Below are 27,018 nucleotides of genomic sequence, written 5' to 3' on the forward strand. Positions count from 1 at the left end.
AGTACACTCTGTCATTATATTCAATCCTGGACCAGTAGCCAAAGCATGGTTACGTTATCTGTACTGTAGAGTCAAGAAATCTCATACATTTTTAAATTAGCTACCATCTGATCTTATTCTAAGGTGGAGTGTATATTAAATATTGTACATCTTTACACTTAAAATTGCTTGCTTTTGCTAATACTAATGGTAACCAAGTGGTGTTTTGGTTAAGACAAGATATGGGCCGGGATGTAATGAAGTCCGAGTTTGGCGGACATGCGGAACGTCGGCTGAACTTGGACGTTTTTTTAAAAGGGCAATCGTGCACAAGGCTAAACCATGCCTTGTATATGATTGCCCCTTTAAAAAAAAAAGTCGGAGTTCAGCCGACATTCCACACAGCCGCTGAACTTGGACTTCATTACATCCCACCCGTGGATTGCAATAATGTATACAAAAACCCTTCCAGCTAAAATAATACAAACCAACAGTTATAGTAAGAGAAGTGCTTAAATATATATGTCAAATATAGAAAAAAAAGATCAGGACTATATATATGTTAAAAATGTTTTTAATTAATGGGGAAAGATTTTTCTATGTATATTACACTTCATGTTTTCAACGCGATGAAGATCCAAACAAATTGCAGTGGAAAAATGTTGCACTTAGCTACATGACCAAAATGCATGCTTACTTAGTTACTGTATATCATTTTGTGGTATTTTGAAAAACAAGATTTATTTTAGTTAATGACTGATTAAGGCTTCTCCTGAGCAGACCAATAACAAGGTGGAACAACATTTTGTCGCCACATGTATAGAAAAATTGTTAAAGAACACAAGGATCTGCGTATATATATATATTGGATCTATGTATATGTATATATATATATATATATATATATAGATCTCTGTATATATAGTGAACAAAATACTTAGCACGTCCAGTGACCATGTTTTAAGTTTTCCAAAAATATATACACTGGAACTCAAAAACTGTAATATCTTCGGTGCATTTTCATACTCTCATGTGAATGTCAACTCTTTAGCATCCTCTAATATTCTTTGTACAGGTGTACCCATGAGAGAAAAATTTCCCAAGGTCCGTTATTGGCTGGTACCCACTCAGATGAGTCTAAACTAGACCCCTATAGGAACTATGGAAGAAGGGAATAGGGTACATCTGCAGAAAGGAATGATAGCCGCACACAGTTACTGGAGAAATAAAAATGTTTTTATTTAGCCAACCAGGCTCCTGGTGGAATATACAACACAATACACTAGTATAACTGGTACAATACACAAACACAGGTAAAACGTACATCACCAATAACCAGGGATGCTGACAAGTTTATCTTTGTTGATGGCTCAAACTATAGGTCTTTCCTGATCCAATGGGGTGGTGGACAAGTTACTATTATTTCTAGTCGCAGAAAACAAAGTATGCCAAGCAAATACAGTAAAGGACTGGAGCCAAAAGGCCATCAGAGCAGGAACCCAACCGACTAAAGTCTAGGGTTAAATGTAATAGCATCAAAGCTGCCAGAGTTTCAGGATTTCATCCAAGAATTGCCATATTTTTAAAGCGGCCATCATTTACAAGGCAAAACCAACCTGGGTTTGCCTTGTAAATGATTGCCGCTTTAAAAATACAGCTATTCTCAGATGAAATCCTGGACATCCGTCAACTTGGACCCTATTATATTTACCCCTAAGTGCTTATAGTCCCTCAGTGTACTGTACACTCTCTAGGACTCTTCCCGCCTTGATGGACCCCCCTAGCTACTAATCAGAGTTCCAACCAATTCTTCAGTTCTGGGCTCTCACTAGCTCACTAGTTCTCAAATCCAGGAATGCTGTCTGGCCATACAGAGGGCGGGATGTACTGTATCAAGCCTTGGAGGTAGATAAAGTGGAGAAGTGTCCCAAAGCATCCATGCAGCTTCTAACTTTTATTTCTAGAACTATGCTAGATAAATGACAGAAGCTTAGTGACTGAATTGGGCCATTTCTACACTTTAGCTCTCTCCAAGGCTTGAAACATCTTCCCCAAAGACGGACTGGTAAAGACTAGACTGCTCTGTGTTGAAAACTGGATAAGGTTGAGTACTTTCTTGGACTGGGTAAACTGTAATTATACAGGGGCTAAATTTACACAACAGACTGTTAGCTTGTGAAATAAAGAAATTCCCAATCTTATTGGCCTCACTAGACTACCCAACTCCCTGGTCTTTCTACTGGGGAAAAAACACTAAATATTTCTTATGGATTCACCTAGGCCAAAACACCTGGAACACAAGTTGGATTACTAGCATTGTAAGCAAACTTTGCTGATTGCTGTTCTGTATCAGAAAGTTGCACCAGGTAAGGCTGTATTAAATAGGATGTAATTCCACTTTTTGCCAATAGACTAGTAAATAAACTCATTAAATGTAATCTACTAAAATATACCTGGAAATCTGTTCCTTGAATGTGTAAAGGGGGAAAGCATGAGAAATCCTGGAATCTGTGCCTATTTTATACAGCAAATGTATTATTCCCATATGAATGGGTACATTTATGTATATACATGAGCAACAAGAATAAGCACTGCTAGAGATAAATGTGGTGCACTGCCTGTCTTTCACTAATCCTGTTTTATGGCATTAAACAATATACCCCAGCTGGAAACACACAAAAGCAGAGCAGAGGTCTCTCCTGAGGGGCAAATACACCATAAGCACATATGCTGGTCCCAGAGCATGGATGCTCAGAAGAAGCCTTTCTCTGCTCATTTCTGACGCCCAGGAAGCTACAGTGGAATCATTGCGCCCCTACCATAACTTTATTATAGGACAGGTGATACATTATTCCGCTCCTGCTTGTGTCTCTTTCAAATTCCCACTGTGCACAATGTACAAGATAATTTGTCAACTATGGTGCATTGTTTTAGCATAGAAGCCGAATTGTGTGAGAGCTACAGATTAGTATTTTGTCAGCGTTATGTAGAATTCTAGAAAATACTGTATAGTCAGCCCTCTAGTTTACATCCTCTGTACACCAGATCTTGTTCTTTTATCACAGTCTCCTCATTCTCTAATGCATTGCAATAAGCCCACATTCTTTATTTTACAGTAAATTTTTAGGTATTTTACATCACATAACTTTTCAGAATAAAACATATTCCTGCTGTGATTCTGCAGTATGTGTGTTTTCTTGCTGTGTATTACGAAAGTGTATAGGATAGTAGTACATGAATTAGCGATGCAGTATTACCGATATGCTATGCATACTGTACAGAGGACTGCTCAGATTATAACAAATGATGTGTTTTACGGAAGTTACAAAATTGAATTTAATTCACAAATGTTTTTATTTCATAGAAAGTCCTCCATGAGAACCAGTTTAACAAAATAAATCAGTGTTGAACTATAAATTGTCTCATATTTTATTCATATTTTCCACCAAATTTTTCTGGTTTCTTACAAAAAATTATATTGGGGTATCACCGTATATTTACCATGTTACTAACACAGGTAGGAGAGTTGTCACAGCAACCTTCATATCTTCATTACATACAGTAGATAGACCAGTGGCTGATGGGGGAACAGTAAGGCCACATGCCTAAATCTGGGTTATTCAAATTGTTTTTCCAACATACAAAACAAACAACATAATATTAATTGTAATCAAAACTATACATAATTTTCTAAATAAATAAATTGCAAAGCTTAATCAATTTTACACAACTATTCTAACAATTATATTGTGAAAGTTCCCCTTTAATAAATATGTCTTTCAAAGTTGATAGGTACAGATGAGATGAGAGAAGAGAAGAGAAGAGAAGAGAAGAGAAGAGAAAGATGAGTGAACTGATAGGATGATATTTTGTTATGTCATGTTAAGATCACCTACAATTTGCTAAATAACTGGTGAATCATTATTATATTATCAGGTTAAACACCCAAAATGGAATAATCTCTTCAGACCTACCAGGCAATTTATTTTGTTTATTATATTTAAATAATAACCATTCCCTATCCTCACGTCTGAGCTACCATTAGTTGAACATTGGCAGCTGAATATGGCAAAAATGTTTAGGGGACATTGAAAACACTCAGCAGGAGTTTATTGAAACACTGAGGGGGGAGATTATTGAAGATCAATATGTCAAAATTGCTGATTTTCTGAGATTCTTGCTGTGGCAAAGGTTGTAGTTGCAAAACGCAATGGAAAACCCAGTGTGTATGGATGAAAATAATGTGTATGTTCCAACCCAAAACATTAGGTTATACATTAAAAATATTTTTACAAATTGCGCTTCAATACATTTGCCCCTGAATGAGTGACACAATGGGCTGGCTGTAATGGCGTCCAAGGTGGCCGGAGATGCGGGATCCCAACCGAACTCGGACGGTTTTTTAAAGCGGCAATCATTTACATGGCAAAACTATGCCTTGTAAATGATTGCCGCTTTACAAAATTTCAGAGTTTAGCCTGGAACCCTACATCCACCCAACACAGACGTCATTATATTTGGCCCAGTATCACTAATGAAGTGTTTTTAGTGCCCCGTGGTACCCCCACTGTGTGTAGGCAATGAGGACAATATGGTAACAGCAACTGGTTTTGATATGGACGATGATAAACAATGTACAATATGTGAACATAGTGAACAAACCACAGTACAAATTAGTACCTATGAAATCCATACAGTAGTTTGTTCAAATAAAATAACAGTAATGAAATCCCCCTCTGTCAGACAGGCTATAATTTCCGAGTCCTCTGACAGCAAATGAGCTAATACTTTTGTTAAAAAAATATTGCACTGCTATATATTGCACTGCTGCTAACGGATGTAATGCTTTGCAGTGTAAATAACCCACATAGAGCAATGAGTACAGTATATTCTTTTCATCTGCTTGTAAAAATAGATTGAAGAGCAAGTCAGAGACATGTCTCCCTGTCGATACCTTTCCCTGAGGCAACTTTCTTCTCTGTCTTGCATTCAGAGCTGGAAATAAATGGAAAAAATAAATACATCAGTCAAGCAAGTATCTATATGTTCCTTTTAAAGTGGACCTGTATCCTACACATGGCAGTGGCAGCCATTTTGTGGGATGAACCAATATTTAGCCTTTCAATATACTGGGGACTAAGGGGGGGGGGGGGGGGGGGGGTATGTACTAAGCAGTGAAAAGAGTGGAGAAGTTGCCCATGAAACCAATCAGCATTGCAGTAACAGTTATAATTGCATACTTTAAAATAATCTAGAGCAGCTGATTGGTTGTCATGGACAACTTCTCCACTGGCTCATTTCTACACGCTTATCACTGCTTAGTACATGTCCCCCTAAGTACATTACGGAGACAATGGGTGCCGCCATTTTGTGAGCTGAGCCATTATACACTGCAATATGTAATAGCCTAGGATGTGCAGGCTGTGTGGTAAATTCTGCAAGTAAGTCTGCATTTTTAAAGTGGCAATCATTTTCAAGGCAAAACGGACCTGGTTTTGCCTTCTAAACAATTTCCACTTTTTAATTTGGGCATACTTGCAGAACTTCCCACATAATCTGCACATTGCAGGCAATTACATATTGTCCATAGTCTATTTATTTATTTGGAGCTAGTTACATCATTGAGGTGATGTAATTAGTCCCTAGTGAATTGGTAGCCTGCGTTCTGATGAATATTGGCCCTCATTCCGAGTCGTTCGCTCGGTAATTTTCTTCGCATCGCAGTGAAATTCCGCTTAGTACGCATGCGCAATATTCGCACTGCGACTGCGCCAAGTAATTTTACAATGAAGATAGTATTTTTACTCACGGCTTTTTCTTCGCTCTGGCGAACGTAGTGTGATTGACAGGAAATGGGTGTTACTGGGCGGAAACACGGCGTTTTCGGGGCGTGTGGATAAAAACGCTACCGTTTCCGGAAAAAACGCAGGAGTGGCCGGAGAAACGGGGGAGTGTCTGGGCGAACGCTGGGTGTGTTTATGACGTCAAACCAGGAACGACAAGCACTGAACTGAACCTAGATGCCGAGTAAGTCTGAAGCTACTCTGAAACTGCTAAGTAGTTTGTAATCGCAATATTGCGAATACATCGGTCGCAATTTTAAGAAGCTAAGATACACTCCCAGTAGGCGTAGGCTTAGCGTGAGCAACTCTGCTAAATTCGCCTTGCGAGCGATCAACTCGGAATGAGGGCCATTGTTCCCACACACAAAATGACAGCTTCTACTTTTTGTAATGATTGGTCCGCTTTAAAAGTTTAGACTAAGTCATACATTGTTCAGCTACCACAGCAACGTATTAGCCATGCAATGCAACACAATATGGAAGCAATCAATATGGATGCTGGAAGAAAGGCCTTGTAAGCAATTAACACAAGTGTTAGGCTCTGGTAAAGTGGCTGCAGCATGCACACAAGCAGATACATTTAGTTGCGCATACAAAAGACAAGCTAGTTACAGCCATATATTTCTTTGATGATTACAGTTAGAACTTAGATTGTCTTACAGATTCAGTTCATTTCCAGAGATGAACAGATAAGGATATTCCACATTAGATGTTACAGTGGTGCAGGGAAGGGACTGTATTGGACGTATTGGACAAGGAAAATTAAGTTGTCATTCTTGGCTTGAGATCATTCAGAATTATACGCAGTCTAGTACAAGGCCTTTTGAGATTCCAATTGGGGCACTTAGGGCCACATTTAGAGTTGGATATAAATAAATATTTGTGGTGTGAATATATGCATTTCCATTCTGTACATACACACCAAAATGCATCATTAAATAGATTTGTGTGCATCATGGACTTTGCATTTCGAGTAGTGATGAGCGGGTTCGGTTCCTCGGAAACCGAACCCCCCCGAACTTCACCCATTTTACACGGTCCGAGGCATACTCGGATTCTCCCGTATGGCTCGGTTAACCCGAGCGCGCCCGAACGTCATCATCCCGCTGTCGGATTCTCGCGCGATTCGGATTCTATATAAGCAGCCGCGCGTCGCCGCCATTTTCACTCGTGCATTGGAAATGTTAGGGAGAGGACGTGGCTGGCGTCCCCTCCGTTTATTAATGTTGATGCAAATATTTGTGCTTATTGCTTAATTGTGGGGACTGGGGAGCAGCTGTATTATATAGGAGGAGTACAGTGCAGAGTTTTGCTGACAGTGACCACCAGTATACGTTGTCTGCCTGAAAAACACTCCATATCTGTGCTCAGTGTGCTGCATATATCTGTGCTCACACTGCTTAATTGTGGGGACTGGGGAGCAGCTGTATTATATAGGAGGAGTACAGTGCAGAGTTTTGCTGACCAGTGACCACCAGTATACATTGTCTGCCTGAAAAACACTCCATATCTGTGCTCAGTGTGCTGCATATATCTGTGCTCACACTGCTTTATTGTGGGGACTGGGGACCAGCAGTATTATATAGGAGGAGTACAGTGCAGAGTTTTGCTGACAGTGACCACCAGTATATGTTGTCTGCCTGAAAAACACTCCATATCTGTGCTCAGTGTGCTGCATATATCTGTGCTCACACTGCTTTATTGTGGGGACTGGGGACCAGCAGTATTATATAGGAGGAGTACAGTGCAGAGTTTTGCTGACAGTGACCACCAGTATATATAGCAGTACGGTACGGAAGGCCACTGCTCTACCTACCTCTGTATCGTCAAGTATACTATCCATCTAGATTCTATACCTGTGGTGCATTTTAGTTTTGCAGTTTGCTGACAGTGACCACCAGTATATATAGCAGTACGGTACGGAATGCCACTGCTCTACCTACCTCTGTGTCGTCAAGTATACTATCCATCAAGATTCTATATCTGTGGTGCATTTTAGTTTTGCAGTTTGCTGACAGTGACCACCAGTATATATAGCAGTACGGTACGGAAGGCCACTGCTCTACCTACCTCTGTGTCGTCAAGTATACTATCCATCTAGATTCTATACCTGTGGTGCATTTTAGTTTTGCAGTTTGCTGACAGTGACCACCAGTATATATAGCAGTATGGTACGGAAGGCCACTGCTCCACCTACCTCTGTGTCATCAAGTATACTATCCATCCATACCTGTGGTGCATTTCAGTTGTGCGCAGTATATATAGTAGTAGGCCTTTGCTATTGACACTGGCATATAATTCCACACATTAAAAAATGGAGAACAAAAATGTGGAGGTTAAAATAGGGAAAGATCAAGATCCACTTCCACTTCCACCTCGTGCTGAAGCTGCTGCCACTAGTCATGGCCGAGACGATGAAATGCCATCAACATCGTCTGCCAAGGCCGATGCCCAATGTCATAGTAGAGAGCATGTAAAATCCAAAAAACAAAAGTTCAGTAAAATGACCCAAAAATCAAAATTGAAAGCGTCTGATGAGAAGCGTAAACTTGCCAATATGCCATTTACGACACGGAGTGGCAAGGAACGGCTGAGGCCCTGGCCTATGTTCGTGGCTAGTGGTTCAGATTCACCTGAGGATGGAAGCACTCATCCTCTCGCTAGAAAAAAAGAAAAGACTTAAGCTGGCAAAAGCACAGCAAAGAACTGTGCGTTCTTCTAAATCACAAATCCCCAAGGAGAGTCCAATTGTGTCGGTTGCGATGCCTGACCTTCCCAACACTGGACGGGAAGAGCTTGCGCCTTCCACCATTTGCATGCCCCCTGCAAGTGCTGGAAGGAGCACCCGCAGTCCAGTTCCTGATAGTCAAATTGAAGATGTCACTGTTGAAGTACACCAGGATGAGGATATGGGTGTTGCTGGCGCTGGGGAGGAAATTGACAAGGAGGATTCTGATGGTGAGGTGGTTTGTTTAAGTCAGGCACCCGGGGAGACACCTGTTGTCCGTGGGACGAATATGGCCATTGACATGCCTGGTCAAAATACAAAAAAAATCACCTCTTCGGTGTGGAATTATTTCAACACAAATGCGGACAACAGGTGTCAAGCCGTGTGTTGCCTTTGTCAAGCTGTAATAAGTAGGGGTAAGGACGTTAACCACCTAGGAACATCCTCCCTTATACGTCACCTGGTCCGCATTCATCAGAAGTCAGTGACAAGTTCAAAAACTTTGGATGACAGCGGAAGCAGTCCACTGACCACTAAATCCTTTCCTCTTGTAACCAAGCTCCTGCAAACCACACCACCAACTCCCTCAGTGTCAATTTCCACCTTACACAGGAAAGCCAATAGTCCTGCAGGCCATGTCACTGGCAAGTCTGACGAGTCCTCTCCTGCCTGGGATTCCTCCGATGCATCCTTGAGTGTAACGCCTACTGCTGCTGGCGCTGCTGTTGTAGCTGCTGGGAGTCGATCGTCATCCCAGAGGGGAAGTCGGAAGACCACTTGTACTACTACCAGTAAGCAATTGACTGTCGAACAGTCCTTTGCGAGGAAGATGAAATATCACAGCAGTCATCCTGCTGCAAAGCGGATAACTCAGCTCTTGTCAGCCTGGGTGGTGAGAAACGTGGTTCCGGTATCCACCGTTAATTCACAGGCAACTAGAGACTTGTTTGAGGTACTGTGTCCCCGGTACCAAATACCATCTAGGTTCCATTTCTCTAGGCAGGCGATACCGAAAATGTACACAGACGTCAGAAAAAGAGTCACCAGTGTCCTAAAAAATGCAGTTGTACCCAATGTCCACTTAACCACGGACATGTGGACAAGTGGAGCAGGGCAGACTCAGGACTATATGACTGTGACAGCCCACTGGGTAGATGTATTGCCTCCCGCAGCAAGAACAGCAGCGGCGGCACAAGTAGCAGCATCTCGCAAACGCCAACTCGTTCCTAGGCAGGCTACGCTTTGTATCACCGCTTTCCATAAGAGGCACACAGCTGACAACCTCTTACGGAAACTGAGGAACATCATCGCAGAATGGCTTACCCCAATTGGACTCTCCTGGGGATTTGTGACATCGGACAACGCCACCAATATTGTGCGTGCATTACATCTGGGCAAATTCCAGCACGTCCTATGTTTTGCACATACATTGAATTTGGTGGTGCAGAATTATTTAAAAAACGACAGGGGCGTGCAAGAGATGCTGTCGGTGGCCCGAAGAATTGCGGGCCACTTTCGGCATTCAGCCACCGCGTGTCGAAGACTGGAGCACCAGCAAACAGTCCTGAACCTGCCCTGCCATCATCTGAAGCAAGAGGTGGTAACGAGGTGGAATTCAACCCTCTATATGCTTCAGAGGATGGAGGAGCAGAAAAAGGCCATTCAAGCCTATACATCTGCCCACGATATAGGCAAAGGAGGGGGAATGCACCTGACTCAAGCGCAGTGGAGAATGATTTCAATGTTGTGCAAGGTTCTGCAACCCTTTGAACTTGCCACACGTGAAGTCAGTTCAGACACTGCCAGCCTGAGTCAGGTCATTCCCCTCATCAGGCTTTTGCAGAAGAAGCTGGAGACATTGAAGGAGGAGCTAAAACAGAGCGATTCCGCTAGGCATGTGGGACTTGTGGATGGAGCCCTTAATTCGCTTAACCAGGATTCACGGGTGGTCAATCTGTTGAAATCAGAGCACTACATTTTGGCCACCGTGCTCAATCCTAGATTTAAAACCTACGTTGTATCTCTCTTTCCGGCAGACACAAGTCTGCAGAGGTTCAAAGACCTGCTGGTGAGAAAATTGTCAAGTCAAGCGGAACGTGACCCGTCAACAGCTCCTCCTTCACATTCTCCCGCAACTGGGGGTGCGAGGAAAAGGCTAAGAATTCCGAGCCCACCCGCTGGCGGTGATGCAGGGCAGTCTGGAGCGAGTGCTGACATCTGGTCCGGACTGAAGGACCTGGCAACGATTACTGACATGTCGTCTACTGTCACTGCATATGATTCTGTCACCATTGAAAGAATGGTGGAGGATTATATGAGTGACCGCATCCAAGTAGGCACGTCAGACAGTCCGTACGTATACTGGCAGGAAAAAGAGGCAATTTGGAGGGCCTTGCACAAACTGGCTTTATTCTACCTAAGTTGCCCTCCCTCCAGTGTGTACTCCGAAAGAGTGTTTAGTGCAGCCGCTCACCTTGTCAGCAATCGGCGTACGAGGTTACTTCCAGAAAATGTGGAGAAGATGATGTTCATCAAAATAAATTATAATCAATTCCTCCGTGGAGACATTCACCAGCAATTGCCTCCAGAAAGTACACAGGGATCTGAGATGGTGGATTCCAGTGGGGACGAATTAATAATCTGTGAGGAGGGGGATGTACACAGTGAAAGGGGTGAGGAATCGGAGGATGATGATGAGGTGGACATCTTGCCTCTGTAGAGCCAGTTTGTGCAAGGAGAGATTGATTGCTTCTTTTTTGGTGGGGGCCCAAACCAACCAGTCATTTCAGTCACAGTCGTGTGGCAGACCCTGTCGCTGAAATGATGGGTTCGTTAAAGTGTGCATGTCCTGTTTATACAACATAAGGGTGGGTGGGAGGGCCCAAGGACAATTCCATCTTGCACCTCTTTTTTCTTTCATTTTTCTTTGCATCATGTGCTGTTTCGGGACATTTTTTTTGAAGTGCCATCCTGCCTGACACTGCAATGCCACTCCTAGATGGGCCAGGTGTTTGTGTCGGCCACTTGTGTCGCTTAGCTTAGTCACACAGCGACCTTGGTTCACCTCTTTTTTTTCTTTGCATCATGTGCTGTTTGGGGACTATTTTTTTGAAGTGCCATCCTGTCTGACACTGCAGTGCCACTCCTAGATGGGCCAGGTGTTTGTGTCGGCCACTTGGGTCGCTTAGCTTAGTCACACAGCTACCTCATTGCGCCTCTTTTTTTCTTTGCATCATGTGCTGTTTGGGGACTATTTTTTTTAAGTGCCATCCTGTCTGACACTGCAGTGCCACTCCTAGATGGGCCAGGTGTTTGTGTCGGCCACTTGTGTCGCTTAGCTTAGTCACACAGCGACCTTGGTGCGCCTCTTTTTTTCTTTGCATCATGTGCTGTTTGTGGACTATTTTTTTGAAGTGCCATCCTGTCTGACACTGCAGTGCCACTCCTAGATGGGCCAGGTGTTTGTGTCGGCCACTTGTGTCGCTTAGCTTAGTCACACAGCGACCTTGGTGCGCCTCTTTTTTTCTTTGCATCATGTGCTGTTTGGGGACTATTTTTTTGAAGTGCCATCCTGTCTGACACTGCAGTGCCACTCCTACATGGGCCAGGTGTTTGTGTCGGCCGCTTGGGTCGCTTAGCTTAGTCAAACAGCTACCTCATTGCGCCTCTTTTTTTCTTTGCATCATGTGCTGTTTGGGGACTATTTTTTTGAAGTGCCATCCTGTCTGACACTGCAGTGCCACTCCTAGATGGGCCAGGTGTTTGTGTCGGCCACTTGTGTCGCTTAGCTTAGTCACACAGCGACCTTGGTGCGCCTCTTTTTTTCTTTGCATCATGTGCTGTTTGGGGACAATTTTTTTGAAGTGCCATCCTGCCTCACTCTGCAGTGCCACTCCAAGATGGGCCAGGTGTTTGTGTCGGCCACTTGTGTCGCTTAGCTTAGCCATCCAGCGAACTTGGTGCAAATTTTAGGACTAAAAATAATATTGCGAGGTGTGAGGTGTTCAGAATACACTGAAAATGAGTGGAAATTATGGTTATTGAGGTTAATAATACTATGGGATCAAAATGACCCCCAAATTCTATGATTTAAGCTGTTTTTGAGGGTTTTTTGTAAAAAAACACCCGAATCCAAAACACACCCGAATCCGACAAAAAATTTTCAGGGAGGTTTTGCCAAAACGCGTCCTAATCCAAAACACGGCCGCGGAACCGAATCCAAAACCAAAACACAAAACCCAAAAAATTTCCGGTGCACATCACTAATTTTGAGACAGGCAATTGTAAGCTTAGTACGGTAAGGTTGTGTTTTTAGCATACCCCTGGATAGGCAACATATTTAGTCATGGATGCATCTCCAGATATATCTCTTAAGGCCAGTACTCACTGGCCGATGTTGGAGAGATGTGTGCTGAGCGAACCGCTCAGCATACATCTCTCCTGCCGCTCAGCACAGCGCGATGTGTGCTGAGCGTGCGGGGGGAGACGGGGGGGCTGCTCATTTTACCCAGCGGGTGAAATGAGCGACCTGCTAGTTTGGCCTGCACGGCAGTCCAATCTAGCACCAGCTATAGCGATGCGCAGGCTGCGCATCGCTATCGCTGTGGGGGCTACACATAGAGCGATCCTGCTTAAAATCTAAGCAATCTAGTCAGAGTACCCCCCTTTAGGAGGCACATCTCTCATAAATGGGGAAGGGCTGGTGAAACAAGATATGCTTGATGATGATGCTAGCTTCTTTAGTACTGTATTATATGGAAAATGTGATTTTCACATATATTAATAACTGGAGGACAATATTCTCTCTTGTGTGTATAACACTTCACTACAATATTATATTGTGGACAAATAGGGTTATGTGACATTTACTATTAAGACTGTCAAGGAGTATCTCTATGCGTTTGCTAGTTGTACATATGCAGACTTGAACACCAGCCATATATACTGTACCAGGGCCGGCTCGCGGCATGTTCGACTTGAGCGGCCGCGCAGGGTGCCACCCTTAAAGGGCGCCGCACGCTGGCACCGCCATGTCGGAGCATGGAGCCGGCCCTGTCCTGTAGCCTACAGCAGCTGTTCTCCCGCGCCGCCTCCTGGCTGTTACAGTGAGCTGTGCGTGCTATGCGGCATCGGCGTCTGATGTCAGACACCGGCGCCACACAGCGAACACAGTTCTGTTTCAGGCAGCGGCTCGTACAGCAGCACTCCTCCTCCTCCCTCATAGTCGACACAGCAGGTACTGGGGGCATATGTGGCACTGTGGGGGCATTTATCTGGCACTGTGGGGGGCATTAATTTATCTGACACTGTGGGGGCATTTATCTGGCACTGTGGGGGCATTTATCTAGCACTGTGGGGGGCATTTATCTGGCACTGTGGGGGCATTTATCTGGCACTGTGGGGGTCATTAATGTATCTGGCTCTGTGGGGGCATTTATCTGGCACTGTGGGGGGAATTTATCTGGCACTGTGGGGGACATTAATGTATCTGGCACTGTGGGGGCATTTCTGGCACTGTGGGGGGCATTAATTTATCTGCACTATGGGGGCATTAATGTATCTGGCACTGTGGGGGCATTAATGTATCTGGCACTGTGGGGGCATTTATGGCACTGTGGGGCATTTATCTGGCACTGTGGGGGCATTAATTTATCTGGCATTATGGGGGCATTTATCTGGCACTGTGGGGGGCATTAATGTATCTGGCACTGTGGGGGCATTTCTGGCACTGTGGGGGTCATTAATGTATCTGGCACTGTGGGGGCATTTCTGGCACTGTGGGGTCATTTATCTATCTGGGACTGTGGGGGCATATCTGGCACTGTGGGGGACATTAATGTATCTGGCACTGTGGGGGCATTTATGTATCTGGCACTGTGGGGGGCATGTCATGTGCATCTGGCACTGTGGGGGGCATGTCATGTACATCTGGCACTGCTGGGGGGGCATGTCATGTGCATCTGGCACTGCTGGGGGGCATGTCATGTGCATTTGGCACTGCTGGGGGGCATGTCATGTGCATCTGGCACTGCTGGGGGGGCATGTCATGTGCATTTTGCACTGCTGGGGGGCATGTCATGTGCATTTGGCACTGCTGGGGGACATGTCATGTGCATTTGGCATTGCTGGCGGGCATGTCATGTGCATTTGGCACTGCTGGGGGCATGTCATGTGCATCTGGCACTGCTGGGGGGCATATCATGTGTAGCTGGCACGGCTGGGGGGCATACCATGTAGTTTCCCATGTCTCAGTGCAATGTGTCACAGTGCTCTGCCTGGCGCAAAGTGTATAACGTGCTCTGCCTGGCGCAAAGTGTATAACGTGCTCTGCCTGGCGCAAGTGTATAATGTGCTCTACCTGCCGCAGTGTGTATAGGAGGTTCTACCTGGTGCAATGTGTATTAGCTGCACTACTGTGTGGTGTAATGCGAATTGCCACTATTATGTGGCCACGCCCCTTCCCCACGAAGCAACGTCCATGATTTCGCCTGCGGAGCACCAAGCATTACAGTATGTACATAATTTTGCCCTTCTAACTTAAAAATGTGCTCTGCCCGTGATCAGCACCCTGCCCTAAAAAAATCCTAGAGTGAACACTATCATGGGTATCTGTCACTGCTGGGGGGCATGTCATGTGTAGCTGGCACTGCTGCGGGGCATGTCATGTCTATCTGGCACTGCTGGGGTTTATATCATGTCTATCTGGCACTGCACTACTGTAGACATTATGTGTAGCTGGCACTATACTGGAGACATTGTGTGCAAGGAACACTACTGCAGCTGTTATGTGTAATGCTGCTAATTGTGTGCGTAGAGGGGGTGTGAAAATATATTTATTTATAGTTTGATAATATGAAGTTGCGAGGCCCCACCCACTTTTCCAGGAGCGAGCGTGCCTTCGGCGCGCGCATAGAGTATGCGAGGGGGCGCTTTGATATTTTCTCGCTCAGGGTGCTAGTAGGCCTGGAGCCGGCCCTGTACTGTACTACTACTAATGTTTTCAAACTGGACTCATTGTGAGTTCCATATGACCCAACATACTCACGTATGTAGATTTTTTCTACACTTTTTTGGCCAATGCTTAGAGTGCAAATGGATCCAACTTTAATTAAGGCCCCAAAATGCCAAAGTTACAGTACTGTGTTACTCACTGTGAAACTGACAAGATTCTGTAGATGGTGAAATCTTAGAGTGTGTCAAGAATACCTGCCAAACTTTAAAACCATTTCATTTTCTCAACTTAGGTTAATGCTACTGAAAAAAAGTAAAAAGCAGTAGTGGGATATTCATCAAAGTGTGAAACTGCTAATGTTTGTATGTAAATTTGTCCTGGCCATGTGACACTCCAGAATCCAAGATTTCTCCCTTGCTATCCCTCCCCATTGGAACAATCTTCCTCCTTCCATTAGACTAGTGCATAAAAGCATATCCGTCCTCCACTTAACCATGTCACGGAATAGTCTAATTCACCCAGCTGCACGCTCCAATTCTCCCACTCATACTTCATGCCCTTAGCTCCCCAGAGCCCTCCTCTCTCTTTATTGCCTACTACTCTTGCACACCAGCTACACTCCTCCTTAGGCTCTCTGACTCTGGACCCCAGTACTTTATTGTTTTCATTACTCCAGACAACCTAGACCCACTATCTGCGTGCACACAATAATAGTACAGATTTCATCTTATGTTAAATTTTCCTTTGCACCCCTTGCATAAGTGGCTGTGTTGACAGCTGTAATGCTATCTGTTACTTGTCTACTGTATTGTATTGTACTGTACTATTTTACCCAGTACTGTCTTATTGTTTTGCCCTCTATACGGTGCGGCAGACCCCTTGTGGGTAGAGATGTGTGCCGGACCATTTTTGGATGGTATTGGTTTTGGATTTAATTCGTCGGAGGGTTTTGGTTTTGCATAAACCGCCACATTGGTTTTGGATCCTTTTTTATCCAATTTTTTGTTTAAATAAAAATAACTAAAATCATGTTATTTTTGAAATCCAACCCGAATCCAAAACCTGAAATTCAGATTTAAATTCTGACTTCTGAACTATGGGAAGATTTGAACTGTGACCACAAAATCTGGATGCGTTCAGATTTCTGGAGAACTGAACCGCACATCTCTACTTTGGAGACATATAACGTTTATTAATAATAATAATTGGTATTTCTGAATTGTTTGACAGATTTTTGTTCTGGTCTTTCAACTTTAGAGTAACTAAAAAACAGATAGCCCTACAGAAGTGGGTATATTTAGTAACCTGCAGCTTTTCAAAGCCACAGATTGTCAATGGTTTTGCCTGCAGAATTTAAAACGCGAGTACTGTTAAATGCAAAACAAGTCTGGTTTTGTATTTAGTAGTATTGCACTCTTAAATTCTGCAGGTAAAACTGTAGACAATTGGAGGCTTTGTAAAGCTGCAGTTTAGTAAGTATACTCCACAGTTCCCATTCATTGATTTATTCAACAAATATAGTAGAAACAAAAATAATTTACTATATTTCAGTCACTTGTGTCCTACAAATTACAATTCACTATAGACTAGTTTATAATGCATAATTAACTCTCAAGGCCTAATTCAGACCTGATCGCAGCAGCAAAATTGCTCTCTAGTGGGCAAAACCATGTGCACTAACGTGCAGAGAGAGTTAGATTTGAGTGGGTTATATTGTTTCTGTGTAGGGTAAATACTGGCTGCTTTATTTTTATACTGCAATTTAGATTTCAGTTTGAACACACCCCACCCAAATATAACTCTCTCTGCACATATTACATCTGCCCCACCTAGACTGCACATGGTTTAGCCCATTAGAGAACAATTTTGCTTATGCGATCAGATCTGAATTAGGCCCCCAGTCCACAGATCTGGCCTTGTAGTCCCTGGTTGCCCTAGCTAACTCTTGCACTGATGATCTGGTGAGTGCGGGAGAAGGGGAATGCTTGCTTCCCCTTTCCAGTTTTGGCACCCTCATTTGAATAAGGGGATTCCCCTTTGAATAGAGGGATTCCGCTTAATAGATATTTTCTGGTTATCACTAGTAAAAAAACTCTATTTTATAAAAATTGTTAAGAATTCCAGCTGTGGGGGTTGCTAATTTCCAGATCGCCTGCACTCTGGCATTTATAAACACAAAGGCCCTCTCATTTCATGCAGTAGACTGTCTATTTTTCAAAATGGTATGCCTATAGGGTATATTCAATTAGGGTCGGATCCATTCCGACATGCATTTGTGTTAGGGTCTCCTGCTCTGTGCTGCCACGTCGTCATTGCAACCGGGAGACAAGTGCTAGCGGAGTAACCTGAGCGTAGCTGATACTCCGGTTCGGGTCTTTTGCTGTGCAGTGGTTACAGGCTCTGTGCACGGCAGGGGATCCGGTGCTGGTTTTTGTGCTCACAGTCTGTGAGGTCTGAGTGGGGCGTGGACAGCACCTGCTATATAAACCCTCTTCTCAGGTTAGGCAGATGCTGCTGAATCTTTGTTGGTTAGTCAGTTCCTGAAAGCTAGCTAGTACTGTGTAAACTTTGTATTTGTTTGTTGCTTACTGCAAATAGGCCTTGGGATTTGGTATTACACTCTGCCAATCCAGACCTAGCAGTAAGACTGGAGTCAGTCGTTTAACCTGCTGGGGTTCTTTTGCTACTCTGTGAACCTAGCAAGTTTGCGGCTGTATTCTCAGACTTGCCTGCTAAAATCCTTTCTCACTGTGCAAGGTGTTCAGGTGTCAGTTTAGTGGCAGTAAGCTGAACCAGTGCACTGCAAGTGAAGACTAGGATTGTGGAGACTCTCCTTGTGTCTATTATTCCATCTCTGACCAAGGAGTTTACTGCCACACCCGTTGGTAACCCTTTAGGGTTTTGCTGTTGCCCTTAGCAACAGCATTTCGGGTTCTCTACGTATTAAATCACAACATCTCGCTTCTTTCCATCTGAGCATTCCTAATACTAGGGAGACACCCAGTTTCTTAGCCTTTGGGCTTCTCTGTTCACTTTGTGTTTATTTTGTTACCCTATCACCTTCTGTGTATGTAATGTCATACCTCAGTCTGTCTGTGAGTTCATTTGTTTTGCATCCCTCTCCGTTCAGACACCAGTACATTCCTGCTGGCACTGGTGTGCATAACATATTCAGCAGCCCAATACTCCTGTTGAAATTTTGTGGGAATATGGAGCATACCCCTCAAAATACTTTGCAACAGGTGGTCGATCAGGTGCAGGTCCTGACTCGACAATTTAATGATTTGTCCATTAAAATGCACACCTCGCAGGCCGCTGGCGGAGCTCCCACAGCATCAGTACCTTCAGGGGTTAAGGAGCCGAAAGTAAATCTCCCGGATCGTTTTTCTGGAGATCGCTCGCAGTTCTTTTGTTTCAAGGAGAGCTGCAAGCTATATTTCCAGCTTAGGCCTCAGTCTTCTGGGTCGGAGATTCAGCGGGTGGGCATAGTGATTTCCTTGCTACAAGGAGACCCACAGGTCTGGGCATATGGGTTGCAGCCTGACTGTCCGTCGCTTAAAAGTGTTGATGCTTTTTTTACGGCACTGGGCATGTTGTATGATGACCCTGACAAGACGGCCTCAGCCGAGGCTCAGATTTCGATCCTTAAGCAAGGGCGAAGGCCAGTTGAGGTTTATTGTACGGAGTTTCGGAGGTTGGCCCATGATACCCAGTGGAATGACACAGCCCTGAGACACCAGTAACGAAGAGGTCTTTCTAACCAGTTAAAAGACCAACTGGTACAATTTCCCTTGCCTGATAGCTTGGATCAGTTCATGCAGTTATCCATTCGGGTGGATAGACGGCTGAGAGAGCGCAGGCTTGAAAGGGAGACCGAGGTTTCCTTCTTTCCCAAGGGAACCTCAGACTCTGAGGAATTTTCCGAGGAGCCTATGCAGATTGGGGCTACCCGCCTCTCCTCGCGTGAGAAGACGCGGAGGAGACAGCAGGGGTTATGTTTGTACTGTGGGAATAAAGGTCATGTGGTAGTATCATGCCCAGAAAAGCCGGAAAACTTCAGGGCCTGAGGGTGATGGGAAATATCCTGTCAGGCCAGAAGTCAGAATTTCCCAAGAAGACTTTTCTCATTCCGGTGACTTTGAAGATCCTCGGTCAAACTGTCAAGACTGAGGCCTTTGTGGACAGTGGGGCCGACGGGGTTTTTATGGACCGCCAATTCGCCCTGAAACACTCTGTTCCCTTAGTACCCTTGGCATCGGAAATTGAGATTTGTGGGTTAAACGGGGAACCATTATCCCAGGGTAAAATTACCTCTTGCACTAGCCAGATTTCTTTGTTTATTGGAGCCACACACTCTGAAAAATTGTCCTTTTATGTGACTGTCTGTACTTTTGCCCCATTGGTGTTGGGGTTACCCTGGTTAAGGGCCCACAATCCTCAATTTGACTGGGTCTCTGGGGAGATTCTTAGTTGAGGTACTGATTGTTTTAGGAGTTGCTTGAGCCTTCCAGTCAGGCTTTCGCAGCTAAGTTTGCCAGGATGTTATGCAGATTTTGCGGACGTGTTCTCCAAAAGAGTTGCAGAGGTACTACCTCCCCATCGGCCCTATGACTGTGCCATTAATTTGTTGCCGAATGCTAAGCTTCCCAAGAGCAGGTTGTACTCCCTGTCACGTCCTGAGACTCAGGCTATGGCAGAGTACATTCAGGAGAACTTGGCTAAGGGATTTATCAGACCTTCACAGTCTCCAGTTGGGTCGGGGTTCTTCTTCGTGGGTAAAAAGGACGGTTCGTTGTGACCCTGCATCGACTTCAGGGAGTTGAACCGTATCAAGATTAAAAACTCATACCCACTGCCTCTCATTTCGGTCTTGTTTGACCAGCTTCGTACTGCCACCATTTTTTCTAAGATTGACGTACGCGGTGCGTACAATCTAATCCGAATAAGAGAGGGGGATGAATGGAAGACTGCCTTTAATACCCACTCAGGGCATTATGAATATTTGGTGATGCCTTTTGGGCTCTGTAATGCCCCGGCAGTCTTCCAGGACTTCATGAACGATGTGCTCAGGGAATATTTGGATAGATTCTTAGTTGTATACTTAGATGACATCCTAATCTTCTCCCATTCCCTGGAGGAACATCGGAAGCATGTACGCTTAGTCCTCCAGAAACTCAGAGACCACCGGCTTGGGGCGAAGCTGGAGAAGTGCGAATTTGAAGTTCAGCAAATCGCATTTCTAGGATATATTATCTCTCCAGAAGGTTTCCAAATGGAGGGTTCCAAGGTACAGGCAGTCCTGGATTGGGTGCAGCCCACTAGTTTGAAGGCGCTTCAGCGTTTTCTGGGCTTTGCAAATTTTTAAAGATGATTTATCGCTGGATTTTCGTCTATAGTGGCGCCCTTGGTGGCACTCACTAAGAAAGGGGCGGATGTTGCTCACTGGTCTTGTGAGGCCAAAGCGGCTTTTGCCCGTCTCAAAAGGGCATTTGTCTCGGCCAAGGTGCTGCGACACCCAGATCCAGAGCGTCCTTTTGTGGTGGAGGTGGATGCCTCTGAGATGGGTATTGGGGCAGTGCTCTCTCAGATGGGGGTGTCTGATAATCGCCTTCATCCCTGTGCTTACTTTTCCCGTAAATTGTCGCCTGCCGAGATGAATTATGACGTGGGTAACCGGGAATTGTTGGCTATTAAGGATGCACTCGAGGAGTGGAGACACTGGCTTGAGGGGGCTAAGTTTGTGGTCTCAATTCTCACCGACCATAAGAATTTGGCATATTTAGAGTCAGCGAAGCGCCTCAATGCCAGGCAGGCACGATGGGCTTTGTTTTTTGCTCGCTTTAATTTTTTGATAACATATCGCCCTGGGTCAAAAAACATCAAGGCTGATGCGCTCTCGCGGAGTTTTGCTCCAATCCAGGAGACCACCGAGGAGCCATTGCCCATTGTGTCCCCATCATGTATTAAAGTGGGCATTACCCAGGACCTCTTGTCATTAGTCCTTAGAGCACAGGAGCAGGCTCCTCCAGACCTTCCGGTAGGTCTTTTGTTTGTGCCTCCTAGGTTAAGACAGCGAGTGTTCCTGGAATTCCATGCCAAGAAGTCGGCAGGTCACCCGGGTATTGCCAGAACTCGGGAGTTGCTATCTAGGGCGGTGTGGTGGCCCTCGGTGGCTAGGGATGTGGATCAGTGGGTTCAGGCATGTGACATCTGTGCCCGAAATAAGACTCCAAGAGGGGTTCCTGTTGGCCCATTACATCCACTCTCTATTCCATCTAAGCCATGGACCCACATTTCAATGGATTTTGTGGTGGATTTGCCCAAATCCTCAGGGATGACAGCCATCTGGGTTGTCGTTGACAGGTTTTCGAAGATGGCGCACTTCGTTCCATTGGTTGGGCTGCCATCGGCCAGACGCCTGTCTGAATTATTTATGCTGCATGTTGTGCGCCTCCACGGGTTGCCACTTGATGTGGTCTCTGACCGCGGATCCCAGTTTGTGGCCAAATTCTGGAGGGCATTTTGTTCCGATCTCCAGATTTCTGTCAGCTTGTCGTCAGGCTACCATCCGCAGTCTAATGGGCAGACTGAAAGGGTGAACCAGTCCTTGGAGCAGTTCCTCAGGTGTTATGTCTCCAAGTGTCAGACTGACTGGGTTGCTCATCTGTCCATGGTGGAGTTTGCCTATAACAACGCGGCTCACTCTGCTACAGGGATCTCTCCCTTCCTTTGTGTGTATGGGCATCATCCTAAGGCCAATTCTTTTGACCCCCTGGACTCCACGCCTGGTGGTTCCTCTGTGGTTTCAGTCCTTAGAGGTATTTGGAGGAAAGTGAAGAAAGCCCTTGTGTCTGTGTCATTAGTGACCAAAAGGGTTTTTGATAAGCGGAAGAGACCCTGCAGCTTCAAATTAGGAGACTTCGTCTGGTTGTCTACCAAGAATTTGAAGTTGAGACAGCCATCTCATAAGTTAGGCCCCCGGTTCATCGGTCCTTATAAGATCACTAGGGTTATCAATCTGGTGGCATTTCAGTTAGATCTACCCCGTTCTTTGGGTATCAATAAAACATTTCATTGTTCCCTTTTAAAACGGGCGATTAGTAATCCTTCTTCCAGTGGAAGACCTTCCCCTCTTCTGATACGTGGCCAGAGGGAGTTTGTTGTTGAAAGGATTCTTGACTCCAAGATGGTTCGGGGTCGGCTGTCATTTTTGGTGCACTGGAAGGGGTATGGCCCGGAGGAGCGGTCGTGGGTGCGCAGTTGTGAACTTCATGCCCCCAGACTGTTACGCTCTTTCTTCTCGCAGTTCCCAGATAAACCCGGTGGTAGGGGTTCTTTGACCCCTCGTCAGAGGGGGGGTACTGTTAGGGTCTCCTGCTCTGTGCTGCCACGTCGTCATGGCAACCGGGAGACAAGTGCTAGCGGAGTAACCTGAGCGTAGCTGATACTCCGGTTCAGGTCTTTTGCTGTGCAGTGGTTACAGGCTCTGTGCACGGCAGGGGATCCGGTGCTGGTTTTTGTGCTCACAGTCTGTGAGGTCTGAGTGGGGCGTGGACAGCACCTGCTATATAAACCCTCTTCTCAGGTTAGGCAGATGCTGCTGAATCTTTGTTGGTTAGTCAGTTCCTGAAAGCTAGCTAGTACTGTGTAAACTTTGTATTTGTTTGTTGCTTACTGCAAATAGGCCTTGGGATTTGGTATTACACTCTGCCAATCCAGACCTAGCAGTAAGACTGGAGTCAGTCGTTTAACCTGCTGGGTTTCTTTTGCTACTCTGTGAACCTAGCAAGTTTGCGGCTGTATTCTCAGACATGCCTGCCAAAATCCTTTCTCACTGTGCAAGGTGTTCAGGTGTCAGTTTAGTGGCAGTAAGCTGAACCAGTGCACTGCAAGTGAAGACTAGGATTGTGGAGACTCTCCTTGTGTCTATTATTCCATCTCTGACCAAGGAGTTTACTGCCACACCCGTTGGTAATCCTTTAGGGTTTTGCTGTTGCCCTTAGCAACAGCATTTCGGGTTCTCTACGTATTAAATCACAACATCTCGCTTCTTTCCATCTGAGCATTCCTAATACTAGGGAGACACCCAGTTTCTTAGCCTTTGGGCTTCTCTGTTCACTTTGTGCTTATTTTGTTACCCTATCACCTTCTGTGTATGTAATGTCATATTCCCCAGTCTGTCTGTGAGTTCATTTGTTTTGCATCCCTCTCCGTTCAGACACCAGTACATTCCTGCTGGCACTGGTGTGCATAACAATTTGTTGAAATGGATCTGATAAGGGCTATTCAAAACCCATCTCAATTCGACTTTAAAAAAGTTGAATTGAGATGAGGGACCGGAGAGGGGGGAGAAGGGGGGGAGCCGCAGGCAGATGGGGACAGCCGCGGGCAGACGGGGGACAGCAGCGCTGCAGGAGGATGTGGCACAGCCGCCAGACCTCACGGCAGCATCCACCCGGCTCCAGCAAGCGGCACCTCACTTGCTGGATCTGGGTGGATGCTGCCATGAGCGGCAACTATGACACATCGTCCTGCAGTGCTGTGCTGTAGTGCTGCTGTCCCCCTTCTGCCTGCGGCTCTCCCCTGTCTGCCCGCGGCTCTCCCCCCTCTCCTCCTCTCAGGTCCCTCATCCCAGTTCGACTTTTTTTTAAGTCGAACTGAGATGGTCGGAAACGATTCACATACTATTCGACAAGTCGAATTCCCCGTCTTGTCGAATAAAAATGCTGGGGACTGAATAGGTTGGAACCCCTTCCGACCTGAAAAAGTCGAAAACTGCCGTCTTTTCGACAAGACGGCAGTTTCGACCTTAATTGAATATACCCCTATATCATTGCTATACAGTACATTTTATTCTTCCTATATCATTGCTATTAGGGCTGGCCATTAACCATTGATGATTCAAAATCATCGATGGTCTATGACCAATGAAGAATAGTTTTCCATCGATGGAGGAGAACCAGATGGTTCCCTGCCATCGATGATACACAACCACCATTTTTTTAAAGGTAACGGGACATGGACCTTGGCCCTGCCCCCTGACACTCCCATGAAGCTCTATCCCCCAGCTCTTATTCGCCCATGGCTTAATGAATAGTAAAGCAGGGGTGACCATCAGTGGGTGAAACCATCGATGATTCCCTTGCAGATGGTTTCACACCATCAAGGTTACCCATCAATGGTTCTATCGATGGGTAACCCACTGATGGTCATCCCTAATTACTATACATTTTATTAATCTCATAAAAAGGTCAACTTTGAATGTTAACCTAACACAACCCCTGAACCTAAGTGCTGTATTTTAAAATTACTCTATTTGCAAGCTGAAGCAAGCACGTGGCCTTCATTACATACATAGAGGCTGGGGTCAAGGACCTACAGTAGATACGATTTAGCAACCAAGACTACAGTGCAGATAAACAGGGTGGGAGCTATACTGTATGTATCTCCAGACACTATTTACTGTACATCTACTGCATAAAACCACACATATACAATTCTGTTCAGATTATAGAGAGACAAATCCTTTTTTTAATCCATTAATATATGAATCTATTAAACTACTGTAACCGACTATGTATTGCTTATAGAACAATACAAATCATATTTAAATAGGGCTCATGTACATTAACATTTAAATATTCATATGTGACCCTTTGCATTTTCTCTGTAGTGATCACTGACAAACAGGTATCATAGATTGCTGTGTGACCGGGATATTGAATATTTTCTGATATTTTTGATATTTTATTCAATTAAGGTTATGTATTCTCTATTTAGTGCAACACTTGCTTCAAATGTGTTAATGAGTATTAATGCTTCATTTTCTAGAAGGATCAGGTATGTCTATTTATACAGCCACCCACACAAAGCATAGAGATAAAGAATGATGTAAACACCAGTGTGTAATTAATGTTAAAAAAAACTCAGCTTTTGATGACTGGTAATTATTACAAAGCTTCTCTACCAATGGTTTGTACTGCAATGTGTATACAATACTTACAGTAGATCTAAGTGATGTTTACAGTGAGAGAAACTCTCTTGAAAAAAGAAAATCAGGCAATTAATACAAAGTGTGATATGTAGATGAAATGTCTGCCACAACCAACATCTAACAGAAACATTCATTTATTGAGTTGATTTAATAACTCGGCATGTAAGATTACAGCATGGAATGAGCAACATCTCTAAGATATTCTTGCCAAATGTCTGACCTGATTTGCAAGAAAACATCAGTTCCGCTGCATGACTGCAACATAGCAAAGTCTTTTTTCCAGGTTTAGTTCAACTCAAAATCAATTTTACTGTTTTTTTGTTATAGCAATTAGAATTCCAGCAAAATATTTTTTTTATTTTCTTTGTATGGCATTAAGGTTTAAAGTATAAAGTAGTGTGTGCAGTTGTGCATAAACAACTTTTATGTTCAGTATTTTGACTTGCATCTTGCAGTATCAGTGTGTGCTGGTGATTAAGGGGGTCATCCCGAGTTGATCGTAGCTGTGCTAAATTTAGCACAGCTACGATCATCTTCCCTGACATGCGGGGGGACGCCCAGCACAGGGCTAGTGCGCTCCGCATGTCAGTGCTGCCCCCCCACACACACACACACACACAAATACATAAGCGCTTTTGTATTTTGGGAGTTACTCCCGGCCAGCACAGCTCCTGCGGCTGGCCGGGAGTTGTTTGTCGCTGCCGCTGGTCGCAGCGGCAGCGTGAGACATCTCGCAGCCGCCATGGCCCGCCCCCCCCCCAACAGTCCGGCCACGCCTGCTTTGGCCGGACCGCGCCTCCTGAACGGCGGCTTAACGCCGCCGTTCAGCCCCCTCCCGCCCAGCGACTGCCTCTGTCTCAGAGGCGATCGCTAGGGAGCGATGACTGCCATGCGCCGGCGCACTGTGGCACCAGCGCATGCGCAGATCCGACCCGATCGCTGCGCTGTGACAAACTGCAGCGAGCGATCGGGTTGGAATGACCCCCTATAATACAGACTGGGCATTAGCTGCTTGACATTCCAATAGAACAGGTGTGGGGAACCTTTGGCCCTCCAGCTGTTGTTGAACTACACATACCAGCATGCCTTGCTACAGTTTTCCTATTTGGCCATGCTAAAACTGTTTCAGGGCATGATTGGATGTGTAGTTCAACAACAGCTGGAGGGACGAAGGTTCCCCATCCCTGCAATAGAAGCTAAGGAGTCATATTAGAATTTAATTTATTAGCACAAAAGAGTTGTGAAGCAGTATGTTGTGCAAATTACAAGCAGACAGAATTCTTACTACTTTTAAAAGAAAATGACAGTTATTTACAAAAAGCATGCCATATTTTGGGACAACAAAAAGAATGCAAATTTTGACAATTGTTTTTAAAAAAAGTTTTAGACTTTCAATTTCAATATTTTAAATTTATTATGTGGTGCCGAAACAGCAGAACGGTTATAGGCTTGTATACTAAGCAAGGTACTCAAAACTGATCCAAAGATAACTGAATTTGAATGGACATTTCAAAAGATACAA

At 44.9% G+C, this 27,018-nt stretch overlaps 1 protein-coding gene across 4 annotated transcripts in view; it reads right to left on the reverse strand.

Moving 5' to 3' along the window:
• Positions 1–1,193: 1,193 nt before the first annotated feature.
• Positions 1,194–27,018, reverse strand: part of SLC4A10 (solute carrier family 4 member 10) — a 562,469-nt gene continuing 536,644 nt past the window's right edge. For all 4 annotated transcript variants that reach the window (XM_063933638.1, XM_063933637.1, XM_063933636.1 and 1 more), the window contains one exon: positions 1,194–4,974. In XM_063933638.1, the coding sequence (XP_063789708.1) occupies positions 4,908–4,974 (67 nt within the window). In that variant the 3' untranslated portion in view covers positions 1,194–4,907. The remainder of the gene's footprint in view (positions 4,975–27,018) is intronic.

Source organism: Pseudophryne corroboree, chromosome 7 (assembly GCF_028390025.1).
Source record: "Pseudophryne corroboree isolate aPseCor3 chromosome 7, aPseCor3.hap2, whole genome shotgun sequence".
Lineage (NCBI taxonomy): Eukaryota > Metazoa > Chordata > Amphibia > Anura > Myobatrachidae > Pseudophryne > Pseudophryne corroboree.